Source organism: Brachyistius frenatus, unplaced genomic scaffold, assembly GCF_029030835.1.
Source record: "Brachyistius frenatus isolate BFR_SWC_R1_liver_20210118 unplaced genomic scaffold, ASM2903083v1 Contig_118, whole genome shotgun sequence".
NCBI classification, from domain to species: Eukaryota; Metazoa; Chordata; class Actinopteri; family Embiotocidae; genus Brachyistius; species Brachyistius frenatus.
The window spans coordinates 964,952-984,422 of record NW_027210717.1 but is presented as its reverse complement, the minus strand read 5'-3'; the positions used below and the strand labels follow the sequence as shown (position 1 = coordinate 984,422).

Here is a 19,471-nt window from a genome sequence, read left to right as displayed (position 1 = left end):
TGTTCGCCGACATTTCACCAGTCCGACCAGGTCGTCTCCATTAGACTTACAATTAGTCCTTAGTTATTTGGAAATGTTGCAGATGAACATTTCCTGAATCTGCAATGTTGGATGTAGTTTAGTCTACCCTCAGGAATGTATTTGCCAACAATTTGTGTGATCAATTAATCATTTAAATAATTTGTCACACAAAGACGTCAAATGTCAATTTGTGATGTATTTCAAAAATGGCTGTTTTGATGAAATCATTAATCAATTAATGTGAAAAAATTGTTCCTCAATCTATCAATAACAAAATAACAGTTAGTTGCAACTCTAAACTAATAAAATTATATAATGACAGAGACCCTCATTATGTAGTTTTCACTTCGGCATGTTCCCAGATATTTGGAGTAAAAGCCGTTTTTTTGAGACTCTTTGCGGTCTGCGTCTTTACCACATGGTCCAAATCCAAATCTGTCTCAGTCCCCTCAAAGGGAGTGACAACATTGGAACGGACTGAGAAGTCCCGGTCTGGTGTATCTGGTGTACATGTGAAATTCTTCTGAGAGCTGTGTTTTGTTTAAACCAATTCATGCATGTTATCTGTGTCCAATGTGCTTAAGATACTGTGAGACATCTTGAATTTGTCCTTTACAATACTCTCATTTTTGTAGCATGAATATCAGAGCCGGTGTACTCGGTGAGGGCTGCACCATTCTGAATAAAATGAGAATCACGTTTTGTTTTTTTGTTTAAACTTAAGATCATGATTCTTTTTTGTGTTTTATTTTCAATACAAATGTTCATTGCTGTTAGTGGGTTCCTGAAAAGAATATCCACACATATATATGCTGGTGAATAAAAAGTTAGTTGATCATCAACATGAACCCAACAACAATAAAAAGAACCTGATTTTGGAAAGCCCTTGTACACACAAAATACACATTCTGTGTGGTCCACAGTTTGAGTTAGGAGGACATTTAGAGCCACGTAGGTTTTTCAAATATCATTTTAAATCTGAGCTCATGGCTTAATTGGCCTCCTCCCCTTTTGACCAAATCCCATCATGATGGTACCAGACTGTGCAACAACACTGCCTCCTGCTGGTAATGACATACAATCGCAATGTCCAGCTGCACAATTCTCGAAAAGCCCTTTTGTGTCTTTGTTTTGTTTTACAGCTACACTGCAGAACTCAGAGACTTGCAGTGAGAAATAAAAAGGATTTATTTGTCTCTCCGACCTTCCGTCCATCACACACACAAACACCTACCGGTTTGATATAAGGCTTTCAGCGCAGCGATGTCTGACAGATCCTCGGCTCTCGCTTGACACAGCCAGCGACTGTAGCTGCAGGACGGAAACAGAGAAGCAGTTGTAATTTATGGTGTGAAGTTAGATGGCTGAACACGCACACTATAACTAATGTCTCTATATATCACTATCATGTAACACCAAAATAAAACCACAGGTTATCTGATAAATGTTAAGGCAGAAAGTTTAAGTGAGAGCTCTGAATGATCTCTGATTTTACTTGTATTCATGAACAGTCTCTCATGCAGTTCATGATTTTATTGGTCAGCTATAGGAAATACTTAAAAAATCTGATCATGAAATCAATCAAAAGAACAAATTGGTGGTTGTACAGTATGTTCCAGTTATTTTAGAGCTTGCTTGGCCTCTTACTTCCTCTGGTGCTGTTTCTCCATTGCCGCCTCTGACATCTGGCCCTGGAGGATCAGTTTCCTCTGTTTGTCCACGTCGCCCTCCATCCGGGCGAAGGCGTGATTCCCCACCTGACCCAGATCTACCTCCAAGTTCTCCTCTTCACATTCATCTGCACAAACAAACAGATTATAAGATTCTCAGCTTTAATAGATTCAGGAGATATTGTAGTTGGATGCACACAATATTACAGCATATTTATCTTTGCAGGCTTTCCACTGAATCACATTGGTCCTCCCTCATGCAAAACACACACAAATGAGACCCACATGACTCTTTCTTCTGGGATAAAAAACATAAAATAAATCCTGAATCTAGATTCATTCTGATGTCCCCAGGTTATTGCTTCTATACTTGTATCATTTAAATGATAAATGTGATTATTACATTTTTATAGGTGAGCTTGCTTGTCTGTGTATATTTTATTACACGGGTCTAAATTAATATGCAAACATGACACTATTTATGTGTGTGTGTGTGTGTGTGTGTGTGTGTGTGTGTGTGTGTGTGTGTGTGTGTGTGTGTGTGTGTGTGTGTGTGTGTGTGTGTGTGTGTGTGTGTGTGTGTGTATAAAAGCTGCCACTGAGGTTATAAACTCAGTGGACAGAATCCAGGCTCAGGTTCAAGTCTGTTTCTTTGTGACCACATGAATCGCTTGTCTGCATGTCCACGCATTTTATCAACATCCAAATGGTGCATGTGTGTGTCTGTCATCGTTTAAACATCAGCCTGTTGTTATTGGGTGTACTCGCAGGCAGCCTGGTTGCTTTGGATCAACACCTCCTTTGAAGCATCAAGCCAGCAGGCATCAGGCTGGAGGTCAACGGAGGCAGCAGGCTCAGCATGGAAACCACAATCACTCCCTAACATATGGGCTGGTGTTACTTTCACAATCCTCTTCAACAAAACATTTAGAGTGCAGCTTTTTTAGGTCTTTAATTACTACATACAAACTATTTAGCCTACATAATAATGGAGGTGCAGTGGTTAGCACTGTCCCCTCACAGCAAGAAGGTTCTGGGTTCAAACCTCGGTTTGCGCTGGGTCCGAACCTTTTGCATGTTCTGCCAGGGTTTCCTCTAGGTACTCCAGCTTCCTCATACCATCCAAACACATGCATGTTCGGTTAATTGGTGATCCTAAATTGCATGTAGGTGTGAATGTGAATGGTTGTCTGTTTCTGTCTGTCTGTGTGTGTTGGTCCTGTGATGGACTGGGTGTCCATCCTGTCCAGGTTGTACCAACTGGGACAGACTCCTCCCCCCGTGACCCTGTTCAAGATAAAGCGGGTATGGATGGATGATGGGGGGCAAATTAAAACATTGGGCAAGCCTATCGAAAAGCTTCACTGTGCCCAGACCGTCCCTCATTTTTTACTTGCATGTTGGCCACTCCACTTTAACCATTTACGCGAACACGCACGCTGTTAATGGTAAGTCCAGGTCTACAGCGGGTGAATAAATGAGCACCGCCTCCTTAATTGGTACCTTACCATCTTAATCTGAAGTCTGGCCAAGTTGGTGGTTTGGCACGCTGTGTTAAAGGGAACACAAAATATAAAGAAAGCAGCAGTGCCAATAAAATACTGATTACAAAGTAATAAAAATAACCACCTTGGGGTTCAGCTTAAGTGTCAACTTTTCAAAGTTGGTGTTCAGAGTAGTCAGCGGCTGCCAGATAGCACCTCACCTACTGACCCCCCACATCCCCAAACAATTTAAGAGGGCATAATTCATACCTTCACAGTAAACCTGATTTCATACTTTTACAATTCCTGTATTGACTCCAAGGGTTTAATGTACATAGATGAAACATTCTTCATATTACTCCACAGATTAGATGTAAATGATGTCTTCCAAATAAAAAATAAAAAACAGCCTAGAAAAGACTGGAATTGACTTCACGCTATTATGTTCTGACTAAGCCCAGAACCATCCACGTTTTTGTATTGTCTCTTCTTTACAGTGTTGGATTGTACATTTATTGATACATTTGAACCTATTAACCCTATAAAACTGCCAGATAACACTACTTTGCTATGGAAACTAATAAAAAAAAAATCCTCACAAAAACAAGAAAGACTGTTATTTCATTGGGAGACAAATAAAATCATGATGTCTAAAAACAGCAAGAAATCCTTCTTGTGTGACGTGTGAGTGTAAAAGTACTGGTGTGGATGAAAGGATGCAGGCAGCCAGATGTTCCCCTGCCTCACTGTATTTGGCTGCATCACAACAGTGAGTGAGTGAGTTGAGTGAGTGAGACCATTAGTTGGACGGATGCTGTAACTTCCTGTATCCTTTTCAAAATAAAAGCACTCTGGAACTCTATACTTAACTCAGCTGCAGACTTTATTTTGACCTGTTCTTGTTCCGTGTTCTCTGACTGGTTCACTGAGCTGAAACATATTGTCCTCATCAAAATCAAATTCTTGTCCAAACCTTCATCTTTGCGTTGTATTCAGTGTTGTGGTTGACACTTTGACTTGCTGAATTGTTGACTAATCATGTGTGAAACTGGCTGACTAACTTTCCAAATGATCGGTTCGCTGACTGATTTTCTGGTCAGTCAAAATGCTGACTGGTATTTGAACAGGCTGCTGGCCACATGGAAAACTAAAACACTGCCCGACAGACAGAGCGACTGGTTACCTCACTACCCACAGTGGAGTAGACTATTTTAACCTGACACGTCATTAAAACAACCGCAAAATCTTGTCTTTGTTAACCTGTTACTAATTGGTGTCTTTACTGTGCATGTAAATCTGAAGTGCCTCAAATGAAAATACAAGCCTTCATATGTTAAAATCAAACTAGTGGAAACAAAAAACACTTAATGACTCTCTTCCTTCAGTGGGAGAGGAGTGATGACAGAAACCAGGAGGAACAAAATACTAAATTGTGCCCGTGTGTGTTTGTTTTGCTGACTTCTGAAGCCATAAAGGGAATTCAGTTGATCTTGGACACAAGAGGAGACTCTGATTCTAAAATTAAATATGTACCACTTGAAAAAAACATTACACCAATTGTTATAAATGGATTGCTGATATGAAAATTACATGTTCCTTTTCTGATGCCTGGAAACATTTCATTGCATCGTACAAAAAAGAATAGTGTTAAAGTTAAGTACCTTCCAGGTTGCCGGGTTTCTCTGCGATGCGGATCTGTCGCTCTGGGACGACGGGTTCGCCCTCAGAGTTTCCAATGTCAGCTGGAATAAGAGGCAGGCAGGCCTGCTCCTCTTCCTCAGATCGAGGGTAGTATAGTGGCAATAACTTCCTGTACACCGACTGAAAGAAGAAAGAACACACACACAAGCACAAACACACACACACACACACACACACACACACACACACACACACACACACACACACACACACACACACACACACACACACACACACACACACACACACAGACTCATATTATTGATTATTGATTATTAAACAGGAACATGTGGATTAAGTTTTTCAGAAAATTAAACTGAAACCAACTGATAAATTCCTATCATGTTGAAATTATTTCTAAGTGCATTTTGTAAATTATTCGTTGTCACTGCTTTTAAAACAGTTACAAGTTAGGTAGCACAGACTGAAGTCAACAAACCTCCTCCGTGTCTGACACCGCAAAAACCACCGACTCGATGCCGTTTCCGTGATTCTCCAGGAACCTGCGCACCGTTCCTAGAAACAGAAACACACACAACCACGTCACCCTACATATCAAGACATAACATTATAAATTTGGTTTGTTTGTTTTTATTATCAGATTATGATTTTATCAGGCTATCATGTGAGCTAAAGTGAGCAGTCAAATACCACAGTTTGTTGTAATGTGTCTGTGTGTGCATTTAGTTGATGTAATTTGGAATATATATATATAATAGGGAGTCAGGTGTGTGTGTGTGTGTGTGTGTGTGTGTGTGTGTGTGTGTGTGTGTGTGTGTGTGTGTGTGTGTGTGTGTGTGTGTGTGTGTGTGTGTGTGTGTGTGTGTGTGTGTGTGTCTTACTGAAAGCAATGTGTGTAGCGTCCTCCAGTGGATAGCCTCTTTTGGTTGTGCTCACCACACAGACGCCAACAGACGCCATCGACTGCTCTCTGTGGTGACGAGAAGAAGATATGCGCACATAGTGTTCACCACATTTACGTGTTGGTTTGACATTTTTCACACAGAAACACAAAACACAAACATACTTTCTGTCAGTCTTTTAAATCAATACAACCACACATACTATTGCGAAAGTAATTTGTAAATTAGAGCATTACAAGAACTTTCCATAACTTTGTGTCAGTGCATTTCTGTATTATTCTTTATATTTGCATTTTACATGTGAAAATGAAGTATCATTCAACATAACATTTTATATGACTAATTTAAACACTTGAGACATGCAGGGCTGCAGTATTTAACTATGGATTCATTGAACGGAAACCCATGATATCACAAAGCCTCCGAATCATCAAGCAAACCAAGTCACAAACAGCAAAGTGTAGTAAGAAGTTTAACTACCTTTAACATTACACAAATCCTGTGTTTTTGTCTGAATTCATTTGTTACAATGGGAATGAGTTGATATTTCTTGCTGCAGCTCAGGTTTTACCACCAGTCCCAAAAAACAGGTGAAGATTTTCTATAAACAGTTTTTGACATGATTATTAAAGCAGTTTTCTGAATGTAATCTAATTATTATTATTATGTTATTTCTACTTGCTAGGGACAAAAAATAGAAATCAAAGTCTTATCTCAGGGGAAGAAAAAAGCTGATATCTGATTATTTCAGTCACGACAGCTGAACTCTACATGAAACTAATTGCTTTCACATCACTTACAGTATGTGACATGTTGTTTTGCTGGATGAAAACACAGTTAGGTGCAGTGAAAACTGCATGGTGTGATACGAATGGGCCAACAGACTGAAGGAACTGCGGGTTCTTACGCTGCCTGCTGCATGATGTTCCTGTAGCAGCTGTATAGCGAGCTCTCCGCTGCCGTTCTGTACTTGGCTTTGTACTTTGGTCCCACTGTGTGGATGATGAACCTCGCCGCCAGGTTGAAGCCTTTGGTCAGCTTCGCTTCTCCCGTCCGACATCCTGCAGAAAAACGCACAGATAAAACTGATTTACCGTTTAGTATGAGAATCATTAAGAATGAAATCTCACAGCTGTGTTTGCAAAAACTTTTTTTCTTTTTTCTTTCTAAAATTTGAATTCTCAGTTATGGATGCTGACTTTTAAAATTTCAGAATTTCTAATTTGCCAAAAAATACTTCTGATGTTGTATTGTACATATTTTAATTTAAATATTATAATATTTTAGGTTTTCAGCACCAAATTTCTAAGCTTTGGTTTAAAAAAACAGCAGTATTTTACCAACCCAATGTATTACCTCAAAGTGAACTTTTTGCTACTCTTTGTATTCGATTGGCAGCAGAAACTTTACCAAGATCTTTATTAAAACCTGAATAGATCAAACCAAAATGTTCTGGATGGCTAGATGCCAGCTCCGCCCACCTATTACTGACAGCTTCAATTGTTGTTGTGATTACAGTCTGAAACCTCTGCTCGCAATAAGGTTTGCTCAGCAAATCTGAGGGGCGACCGGATCAACAAGCAGTGTTGGTGGCTTAGTGTGGTGACGTGAAGTGAAGTGGTTGTTTTCAAATGTAGTTCCAACAATGGCGGCGGCAGAGCTGGATAAGCAGATATTGAGGAATTTAAGCCAGAGTTTAGAAAGTCTGCAATGGTCTTGTTAACATGGCGTTACCTGGTGCTCACATTGAGGAAGGGTTGTTTACAGGTTGGTGAGCTGCAACGCACAACAAACATCATATGATGGTCAATGCCAGGTGGTTAAAGGCTGGTAGCCTGGCGTGAACCACACCCTCTTTGACCCAGTGAAATATGGTTCCGGCACCCTCCTTTGGGAATTGTTTGTAGTCGTTCCATCCTACTGGAAGTCGAAAACTGTCGGCACTCTGCCGCTGCTGAAACTACCTACCGTGTCCACCAAAGTGTTTTTTCCTGAGTCCAGCATATATTTAAATTGTGTTAATGAACGCCAGCAGCTTCACACGAGGCTGTACTCGTCACTGTCACCAGCCATCCAATCACAGTGAAGGAGGGGCGGGACAAACGCAGTTAACCACCAACACTGGCCGATGATTGGTCCGCCATTCAAAGTGGCTGCGCAAACGCTAATACGAGTTGAGTTTCCAGACTGTTATCACAGCGAAGAAAATGAAGCTGTGAGTGAGAGTCGGTGCAGCCGGGCTAAAAGGCTGCTCCAACAGTTTAAAATGAACCTGAGGCCCAGTTGGATGCAACAACTGGAAACAATCCCCAATGGAGTTTGGCCAGACTATAATCAACAATACTAAACTATACATGTGTGTGTCTAACGTCATAGGCATACAAGTTAAGCAGAATGAAGTAAACCATCTCTATGATACCTGGACAACTCCATCAACTGAGTGAGGTCACGAGATAAGGTTAAAGCTGTGAGAACAAAAGGAAGTTGTACTTTATATTGACAATTCTTTTGTCAATTTGATTCCATTTAGATGTAATCAATAAGCCATTATAGACACTATTATATCTGATGTTTTTTTGTTTTTTTTAATCTTTTCTCCCTTCAGACTTTGGTCCTGCAGCATCAGTGAGCAGGCAAAGTTCAAATCTAACTTTTCTTGTGAATCACATCTCAGGTCTCTACAGTTCGTCTCTTCAAGTGTACCTTTAAATTTGAGCAGCTCGTCTCGCAGCTCGGGCCCGGCCAGCTGATGGATGCTGTCAGACACCGGATTCTTGTCGTTTAGTGACTCGTTGCTGGTGTTCACGATGGCAGTGCAATTCAGCAGGGCAACGTCACCAGTGCTGTTGAGGAGAACGAAAATAGTTACTCTATTAAAATAATACATAGACATACATATGTATGAATGAGACATGTAGGCACAGGGCATACAAATCAAAACTACTTTTAGATTTCATTCCACTCAAAATCTTTTATCAGATGTGTGTGTGGTATATATCATTAGGAACAAGCTCCATGAGCTATATATTTTTTTATCAATATCTTATTTCTGCTGCAGTATTTACTGGAGTGAATCCCCAAATTTGAGCACAAGGGTAAAACCCTCAGATTTGTCTCCTCTCCAAACACTGGAACAGTGATTGGTTGGCCACCCACATACCCTTTAGTCTGCACACATTTGTCCAAGAAACCTTGAACTATAATGGCTCCTTTATCGCTTTAGGAAAGTCTTTTCTTTGCTCTGAAGCCATTCAGGTTTGTTTGGAAAGAACAATGAGGAAGAATTCGAGCATGTGTTGAAAGCATTTGGTCACTAGACTATTTCAGCAAATAGGACCAAGAAGGAAGGGCGTTTTTCTCAGATCATCCCTTTAAGGCTAATAAAAGAGGAGTTACAATCTAAAGCCGAGCCGGCTGCCAGAAAATAACTCCCTGAGAAACGGATCTCGTTGGCAGTGAGAGTTCCTCTTTTATCGACTCATATCTTCGTCGGTATAAATCCTTACACTGCAAAAATTACTCAACTTCTCTCTCACTCGTTCATGTATGACTAACAATAAAGGATTTTGTCATATCAAATTGTTCACAGAAACAGTGGCATTGATTTGAATGTAATAAATAATGACACGTTGACACACTTCCGTCATCGCATAAATATGTGGCAGCAACAGGAATGTGTGAGAGCCACAGTAAGATTGCTGCCAGCTCTCTAGTTCACTGTGGGAGTGGTTTGGTTGTAAAAAGTGAGATCTACAATAAGCCATGGTAACATGTATATGGGAAGTAAATGTCAAGAGGACAAAACAGGAAATCTATTTCATCATTTGAAGGAGGCACACGCACATAAATATGATATGAGCAAAATAGCTGATGTTTTCAAATATAGTAGACAAACTACACTGGCAACTTTCAATACAGTAAATACATGATTTGTATAAAATTAAATGTTTGTTTCCTAAAAAAAATTTCTGTTGAAAGTCTGTCTTGCAGGAAAACAAGACATCTGTGGATGTTATAAAGAAATGCTGCCACACCTTTAAAAGCTGTGAACTTTATTAAATGCGTTAAAAAGAAAACAAAATACAACAAACACACACAAATAGAGTTATGGCTCATGTCATCTTTCAGTGCATTATATTTACACGTCAGATTTGGACTAGAGGTGACAATTTTGTTAAGTGTAACTGAAGTTTCAGTTAAGTTAAATTTACAGTGCATCCGGAAAGTATTCACAGCGCTTCACTTTTTACACATTTTGTTGTTACAGCTTTATTCCAAAATGGATTAAATTAATGTTTTTCCTCAAAATTCTACACACATAATGACAAAGTGAAAAAAGTTTGTTTAAAATTTGTGCAAATCTATTAAAAATAAAGAATGTAAATATAACACTTACATAAGTATTCACAGCCTTTGCTCAATACTTTGTTGAAGCACCTTTGGCAGAAATTACAGCCTCAAGTCTTTTTGAGTATGATGCTATATATATAAAGTGTATAAAATCCAAAATAAGCTTGGCACCTATTCTTGGGCAGTTTCTCCCATTCTTCTTTGCAGGACCTCTCAAGCTCCATCAGGTTGGATGGGGAGCGTCGGTGCACAGTCATTTTCAGATCTCTCCAGAGATGTTCAATCTGGTTCAAGTCTGGGCTCTGGCTGGGCCTCTCAAAGACATTCACAGAGTTGTCCCGAAGCCATTCCTTTGTTATCTTGGCTGTGTGCTTCGGGTCGTTGTCCTGTTGGAAGATGAACCTTTGCCCCAGTCTGAGGTCCAGAGCACTCTGGAGAAGGTTTTCATCAAGGATGTCTCTGTACATTGCTGCATTCATCTTTCCCTCCATCCTGACTAGTCTCCCAGTTCCTGCCACTGAAAAACATCCCCACAGCATGATGCTGCCACCACCATGCTTCACTGTAGAGATGGTATTGGCCAGGTGATGAGCGGTGCCTGGTTTCCTCCAAACATGACATTCAGGCCTAAGAGTTCAATCTTTGTTTCATCAGACCAGAGAATTTAGTTTCTCATGGTCTGACAGTCCTTCAGGTGCCTTTTGGTAAACTCCAGGTGGGCTGTCATGAGCCTTTTACTGAGGAGTGGCTTCCGTCTGGCCACTCTACCATACAGGCCTGCTTGGTGGAGTGCTGCAGAGATGGTTGTCCTTCTGGAAGGTTCTCCTCTCTTCACAGAGCAACGTTGGAGCTCTGTCAGAGTGACCATCGGGTTCTTGGTCACCTCCCTGACTAAGGCCCTTCTCCCCCGATCGCTCAGTTTGGCCGGGCGGCCGACTCTAGGAAGAGTCCTGGTGGTTCAAACTTCTTCCATTTACAGATGATGGAGGCCACTGTGCTCATTGGGACCTTCAATGCTGCAGACATGTTTCTGTACCCTTCCCCAGATCTGTGCCTCGATACAATCCTGTCTCGGAGGTCTACAGACAATTCTTTGGACTTCATGTCTTGGTTTGTGCTCTGACATGCACTGTCAACTGTGGGACCTTATATAGACGGTGTGTGTCTTTCCAAATCATGTCCAATCAACTGAATTTACCAGGTGGACTCCAATCAAGTTGTAGAAACATCTCAAGGATGATCAGTGGAAACAGGATGCACCTGAGCTCAATTTTGAGTGTAATAGCAAAGGCTGTGAATACTTATGCACGTGATTTTTTTCGTTTTTGATTTTTAATAGATTTGCAAAAATTTCCAAAAATGTATTTCACGTTATCATTATGGGGTATTGTGTGTTGAATTTTGAGGGAAAAAATGAATTGAATCCATTTTGGAATAAGGCTGTAATATAACAAAATGTGGAAAAAGTGAAGCGCTGTGAATACTTTCCGGATGCACTGTATGTATTCAATAGTCTGATTCTGAAGACAATGACAGCCTTTCTTATTTCATTGACTATATAATGATGATGGTGACTGGTCACACCAGAGGGTTCACCAAACAAGTGACAATTCCTTTTTCAATTTCAGTCAGTCAAAGACTCACAGAAAAAATATGTCGGAAAAATTAGGTCTAAAATAGATAGATAGATAAATAGATAAATACTTTAATCATCCAAACAAGAAAACTTAATGTCGAGCAGCTCACGTGATCTGGATCAAAAGGCAGAAACATTAAATAAACAGCCAATAAAAGTCAACTGTGCACCAAGTAGAGACAAAGTCCCTCTATATCCTCAAAGCCCTGACACAGATAAAGCAGTTTACATGAACGTGGAGGGAAAGCAGAGGCAGGGGAAGGACAGGGACAAGCAGCAGTCCAGATCATGAGCCACAGCCCCTAACTGAAGGGTTGTAGAGCCTGATGAGTGCAGGTAAAACAGAGAGGAGGGCTGCTATTGTCCATTACAGCCAGTAAAATCATCTATTAAGTACGTGAAGTTATTACATTTCACAGCTGTATAACTATAGTTCTTAGTATTATAATTACCAACTAATCAAGTTACATTTTTATTAAAACTAGTTCTTGGCCACGATGAGTTGATGAGCTGCAGTAAAAATAAAATCAAACACTGACCATCAGGACAGGAATGAAAAATGTATCCTGTGGGCATCTTTCCATTTTATGCGGTCACGAGCTGAAAAGGTGCCACTGCTCAGGGGGGAAATTGTTCCCGAGCTCTGGTCATGTTACTGCAGCAGGAATGTGCTCCTGATGACCGAGCAGAGGAGGGACACGACAGCAACAAGGCTCTTACAGAAAACCTGCTGCGGTGTGGGGCTCCAGGTGGTCATGGGTTACTCCACAAAGAGGATTTATGAGGTGGTCTGGACTCTGAACCGGTCTGTGTGAGCACGTGGAGGGACACAGACAGTGTTTATACTACACACACAACTGCAGCCAACACCGGAGAACTTTACACCACTGTGATAATTCTACAATGCAAATAACATCTGATGTAAATAAATGACAGTGACAGCGATGAGTAGAGGAATGATAAACACTGTACTTTGTGCTTCTTTCTCCTTTTAGTGACTTTTACTTCACTACGTAAAAACTGTCATGTTATCAGCTTTTATTTGCTGAATATTGTAAAATGTATATATTTTATTGTCATAGCAAAGCTGACAAACTGTTCCTACAACTTCCATCCAAGTTGTATAGATCAAGGCTTCTCTGTGGTCTGCTGGGGGAGCAGCATTGGAGCCGGTGACACCAACAGACTTAACAAACTGGTTAAGAAGGCCGGCTCCATCATCGGCTACAAACTGGACAGTCTGGAAAAGGTGGTGGAGAGGAGGATGCTGATCAAACTATTATCCATATTGGATCATCCAGACCACCCTCTCCACCACCTGCTGCAGGGACAGAGGAGGACGTTCTCCTAAAGACTCCTCCAGCTCTGCTGTCACAAGGACAGATACAGGAGATCATTCCTGATCCAGGAGATCATTCCAGATACAGGAGATCATTCCTGATACAGGAGATCGTTCCTGATACAGGAGATCGTTCCTGATACAGGAGATCATTCCTGATACAGGAGATCATTCCTGATACAGGAGATCATTCCAGATACAGGAGATCGTTCCTGATACAGGAGATCATTCCAGATACAGGAGATCATTTCTGATACAGGAGATCATTCCAGATACAGGAGATCATTTCTGATACAGGAGATCATTCCAGATACAGGAGATCATTCCAGATACAGGAGATCATTCCAGATACAGGAGATCGTTCCTGATACAGGAGATCGTTCCTGATACAGGAGATCATTCCAGATACAGGAGATCATTTCTGATACAGGAGATCATTCCAGATACAGGAGATCGTTCCTGATACAGGAGATCATTCCAGATACAGGAGATCATTTCTGATACAGGAGATCGTTCCAGATACAGGAGATCGTTCCTGATACAGGAGATCGTTCCTGATACAGGAGATCGTTCCTGATACAGGAGATCATTCCTGATACAGGAGATCATTTCTGATACAGGAGATCATTCCAGATACAGGAGATCATTCCTGATACAGGAGATCGTTCCTGATACAGGAGATCGTTCCTGATACAGGAGATCATTCCTGATACAGGAGATCATTTCTGATACAGGAGATCATTCCTGATCCAGGAGATCATTTCTGATACAGGAGATCATTCCTGCCCACTGCAATAAGACTGTACAACAACTCACCTCTGGCAAAATCCATCACACAACAATAACTCCCTTGCGCTGCTGTTTTGTATGTTGTTTTATTCTAATTCATCACACTGTTATTTAGGTTTCCCTCTGAGGGATTAATAAAGTATGTATGTATGTATGTATGTATGTATGTATGTATGTATGTATGTATGTATCTATCTATCTATCTATCTATCTATCTATCTATCTATCTATCTATCTAAATGACTGAAATTTGAATAGCACGACCTCAACATGACGCTAATTCTGCAAATATGTATCTTGCAAATGTTAAGAGCTACTGATAAACAAGATGGCAACTCTAAAACAAACAACTGCTACAAACCCACTACTGCCGTTGACTGGGAAGATCTCCAGGGGAAATACATTTTCTTACTTGATATGAAAAGAGATTTTTCTTAAAAGGCCTATTTGGCTGTAGGGGAAGAAAAAAAAATCCCATTGCGCATAATGTTCCAGTCAACACAGGTTTCACTGTCTGCTGCTATTACAAAAGCAGAACAACCGTTATTTCCTGTTGCACATCAGGTAATACTGAGGTTAAGAGTTACAGTCACAGTTTCATGTGACTGAATGTTTACAACAGTTTATCTGATAATTTGTAAAACTCAAAGCAGTGGCTGCATTAGACTGATTCCAGGAAAACAAACAAAAACTCAGATAAACATGATAAGTGATTCTTTACTTTCTATTTAAAGACAACAATCTGCTCTCAGTGCCCACCTCAAACCCAAACTAAGATTGTGATGTATGGAGATCAAACTTCCCAGAGATTGGCATTGTGTAATATAAATATTTACTCAGGGATCCTGATTGGATCATCTGAAGACTTTGAGCTGCATGTTTCAGTCTGCTGATATCAGACAGGACTGAGGTCAGATCACACTTCTTCTGAACCTCTGCAAGTAACAAAATATGTAAAAAATCATAAGTGTGACGGCACAAACACAACAGAACAAAGTGATTTATTCATCGTGTCAAAGGTAGAACAGTCATGTAAAGAAAAGTATCCTGAGCCACAAAAGACAGCATTTAAATCCTAATATATGCAAAAACCTTCCACAACATCCAGACTATGGAGTTTATCTTTGGCTCACAGTTGTGATGCCCCACCACAGGACAACTACGATATAAAAACACATTTTAACAGTAAATGAATATATGTGAAGAATTGTGTTCCACAGCTTTATTAATAAAAAGAACTTCATCACGTCAGAGAAACAAAATGATCCAAAAAGATGTTCTGGATTATCAACACGTTGGTCGAACCCTATTTCACAATGTGTGTTAATAAATAACCATTCACATGTTGTAGTTAAAATATTCTATAATCCTCTACTTCTTTCCACCTTTATCAAAATCCTTCTCAATCACAGATTTAGAAGGCTTTTCCTCCAAGAACAGAACCCCCTTAATGCCTTAAAGTGGTGAAGGTGAAACAAACACCTTCGCCCTCACTCAGTGTGTGGACATGTCAATTAGGGATACACGATGTCTACAGTCAACCACCACGAAGGACGATGAAGTTCACTACGTAACCAAGTGTTGTGTTACTTGTCAGTTCACAACCACATTCACAGTCATTTCTTAACAAAATATGTAAATGATTAAAGATTCAAACAGTGTCCTGCTTCATCCTCCACCGCGGGTTGAAAAGCTCCGAGACCCCTTAATGCTCCTTTGAATTAACTGCAGCTCATTCGTGTCACGACAATCAGCAAAATGTATCGACACAAAACTCGTTCAATGCTACTCGGACTGCATCATTTTAATTACAAAAAGAACAGGTACGGCTCCACTCAGCTTTTACTGCTCACCCTGCTCTGCATCGATCGACACACAGCTCTCGATGCAGTTTCAAGACAGAAACACTCAGCCATGTTGCTCACAACTACTGTTACTCATAATCCGTCTTGTAGTTTATAACAAACACCACATGGACGTGTTAACAAGGTTAAACACTTGATATTCATTGGAGTTTGGCCCAAACAAGAGACTGGATCAAAAATGAAAGAAAAACTGAGGCTGACACTCCTCAAACGATGGTTTACACCCAACAGCAGCAAAGTGTAAACATATGAGTGACTCACAAGAGGATGATCTTGCGGTTGATGTCCTGTCTGAAGGGGAAGGGCGAAGAGAAGGTCTGCTGGCTGACCAGGTTGTCGCTCTGCTCCGGCGGGGTTTCCTCGCCATCCTCGCCCAGCTGCTGCTGCCATGTCGGGAGAGTCTGGACATCCACAAACTGGGAGCGAGCACCCAGAGGATCCATCCCCTCGGGCACTACGATCTCCGAGCAGCTGTGCTACAAGCAAAAGACTTATTTTTTATTAACAAAGCCTAAAGTCAGAAACCTGAAATCTGCCTCAAAGGGCTTTAAAATCAGTCTGTGGGTGTTTACTTCTGCTGTGATGGAGTTTCCTCTCAGGATGCAGCTATGGAGAGGCTTTTTTGTTTTTCAACTTCAAGATTATTAAACAAGTAACCATATGTCTAAAAGTGTCTCCGGGCAGGATTAAAGACACACTGAAGGCTTTCCTGTGTGTGACAAATCCTGTCGATCCATCTCTCCGGCCTGACTGCAAAAGATCCTGTAATAGTTCCATGTTGTCATTATGTGATGAATTATGTATTATGCTTAGCTTCATCAAGTGTGTCATCTTCAGTAAACAACAACATTTGTGAGTGGTGTTTTCTATGAACTTATAAAACACCAGTGAGCAGATGGATGGAGGCCTTCAACCTCCAACTAAAAATACCCTTCAGGCATGTTTCATGTCATTAAAAAAAATACTGTGCTCATGTTTGTTTGTTTTCATGTGATTTTTTTTTTTAAACTCTTATAGTTATATGTGCTTCCTCTTTACCTCTTAATAATTTCCAGTAAAAAATTGGTAGTTTCGACTGAATTTCTTTTACTTTTATCATGAAAAATACTTTTATATTGTGGATGTGCACTTAAAGTTTGCATGTCACTTGTACAAAAATCCAATTTTGGTGTACTCAAGTTGAACTGAGATTTCAGATGGATGCAGGGAACGTTTTGTATTTGGCTATGAGACACCAGAACATGTTTTTTTTAAGAAGCCTAATAACACCAAGATGAATATCCGATATTTTAAACTACATGTGCCGCCATCAGTCTGACCAGCAAACTGACCAAGAACGCAGCATATAACAACGTTATGAGCAGATTACAGAAGCTGAGCTCCATGATTTATTGTATACAAGCATGACAGCGATGTCTGTGTTCAGAAATGTAAGTTAACACGGGATCCAAACCGTCCAGAGAGCAGAACAGAACCTCACATGATCCCAACCTAACACAAGAGGTTCAGTTAAAGTGCTGAAAGTTATGTGACAAGCTGCTGTTTTGAAGCGGTCACACAGTCAGTTGATTTTTAGGATAATATTCGACACAAAATTGAATTTTGATTAAGTCATTTGTGGAAGAAACGAAATGCATTTCAAGCTCTTCCCAGCTTCTAACATTAGAGAACTTGCTGCTTTTCTCGCTGATATTTAAATCATAAAATAAATAGTTTTAGTCCATTAATTGATTACTTGATGGACATAAAAATCCATCACATACATATTATCTCTGCTTCTTTCCTGTCTACTAAATCTAATATCTTTGTGTTATGGGTCGTTTGTTGAACTTCCTTTTGATCTTCCACGTCCTTTGCCACACTAATGACAGCTGCATCAGAGGAAGCAGGTTTCTGTCACAGCTGCACATTATTAAAATAAACAAAAACACAGATTGGTCGTGAACGTGGTCGCAGCTTTGACCCCAACAAGCTGTCGTGCTTCTTTCAAAAAGATATATTCCCCCTCAAAAAACTAAACTTCCTGTCCTTCCTCAACCTATTTCCTTCGGCCCCGGAGGACACATGTTGTCTTTACAAACCGATGCAGACTATATTTTGGCTTGCAAAAAAGAAGCAGTTACATACCTTCCCAATGATATTTCCTCTTGACAGAGCTGATGTCCAGGCCAAAAATATTCAGAAGAATAATCCAAAATTTGGACACGACAATTTTTAGACTTACGAAGTATTGTCGTTTCTAACAACTCTCATACTAGCGAACAAAGTGACCTCGACAGCTGCCAAAAAAATAAGTTTAAAAGTGCCAATTACCCGGGTTTATACATTTAACAAACATGCTAGGAGCTGAATGCTGCAACGTAAAGGTAGCTAAAGTAAATACAACAACATCCGGTTTGGAATTTCAAAATAAAAGAAATCCAATCAAGCCGTCAGGTTTTCAGAGACACGAGGACCATTTTTTCCCCCCTTTCCATGTATGGAATTTGTATTATTATTATTATTATTATTATTGTTCCTACTTTAAAATACAGTAAACATGCATGTTCCACATCGTCATACCGATCTTCAGGTTAGACCTGCTAAGCTGCTCTAACAGTACATACAGCTTTGGAGGTATAAAGTCCCCTTTGTTCAAGTGTGTGGTCTGATAACACACTTAGTGTAATGACATAACACATAGAGGTGAGTTGAAGGATCTGAATAATGAACGGAGACTTGACGAGTTAAAATACAATCCCCCCCGTATCAGACGTAAAAGTGGTCAGTTTTGAGACATTATTTTAATTATGTGAATTATTTATGACTTTATCAATGTCAATAGATTCAATACTTAGACACAAGTAAGTTTCAAGAGTCTACTTCACAGTTGCATATTGGACCGTGTTTGGTTTTCAAACAAGTTGTGATGTCATGAAATAATGCCCGTAACATGACCTGATTCATATGTTCTTACCTACATATTTTTATATGTTATATATTACATACTATATATATAGTATAGTATATATATATATACATATTATATACATTTTTTTACTGCTATTTTATTGCTTTTCTATTACTCTATTATTATCTTATTGCTTCTGTATGCTGCTGTAGTGAAACAATGTCCCTCGGGGCTGAATAAAGTAACTACCTACCCTACCATGAATGGTGAATCAGGGTATGGTACATGTTGAATGTGTTTATCTAGAGCTTCTCACTTTCCTTTCTCCACGGGGACGTTTTTGTCATGTCCTAATATCAAAATTAATAATATCACGCGCTTTTATTTTGTACGACCAGACAAACCAACTTCCGTTCTGGTCACGTTACTTCTGTCAGTAACTCGTGCGTCCTTCAGTTCATAATCAGCTGACTATTAAGCAAAAAAAAACACTTCCGCTGTTGTCTAGGGACCGATGGAAAGTCACTGCATTTCTACAAACCGTAAAACCCCTGCGAGACAAACAACTCTGACCAACGTCAAACAGACTAAATAATGACCTGCAACTACATCTGTGGATTATTCTGGAATATATTTCCCGAGAATCGGATCAGTGTAATAAAGTACAACGTTTTTTTTCGGTATTGCAGACATAACCAACAGAAAGATCGCGACTAAGAAACTAAAAGAACCACAAACACAAAATGTGTTGTACACAGTTATGTTTTATGAATCCTGTTAAAATATAAGACGTACACAAAGCTCACATGGTACGTTACATCCTCCAGACACGCCCGGATCCTCCCGTCACTGCTCGTGTCTGT

The 19,471-nt window shown here is 40.0% G+C and overlaps 1 protein-coding gene across 3 annotated transcripts in view; it reads right to left on the bottom strand.

Moving 5' to 3' along the window:
* The window catches only part of gdap2 (ganglioside induced differentiation associated protein 2), a 35,521-nt gene extending 16,098 nt beyond the window's left edge, over positions 1 to 19,423 (bottom strand). Inside the window, exons 1-9 of one of the 3 annotated variants that reach the window (XM_069713411.1) lie at positions 19,404 to 19,423; positions 15,980 to 16,194; positions 8,443 to 8,582; positions 6,647 to 6,800; positions 5,719 to 5,807; positions 5,316 to 5,392; positions 4,837 to 4,996; positions 1,669 to 1,819; positions 1,256 to 1,332 (exon numbers count right to left, since the gene is read on the bottom strand). In XM_069713411.1, coding sequence (XP_069569512.1) covers positions 1,256 to 1,332; positions 1,669 to 1,819; positions 4,837 to 4,996; positions 5,316 to 5,392; positions 5,719 to 5,807; positions 6,647 to 6,800; positions 8,443 to 8,582; positions 15,980 to 16,161 — 1,030 coding nt within the window. In that variant the 5' untranslated portion in view covers positions 16,162 to 16,194; positions 19,404 to 19,423. Of the gene's footprint in view, positions 1 to 1,255; positions 1,333 to 1,668; positions 1,820 to 4,836; positions 4,997 to 5,315; positions 5,393 to 5,718; positions 5,808 to 6,646; positions 6,801 to 8,442; positions 8,583 to 15,979; positions 16,195 to 17,845; positions 18,166 to 19,403 lie in introns of those variants that run through there. The other 2 variants (XM_069713410.1, XM_069713412.1) reach the window with 2 other exon arrangements.
* Positions 19,424 to 19,471: the final 48 nt, after the last annotated feature.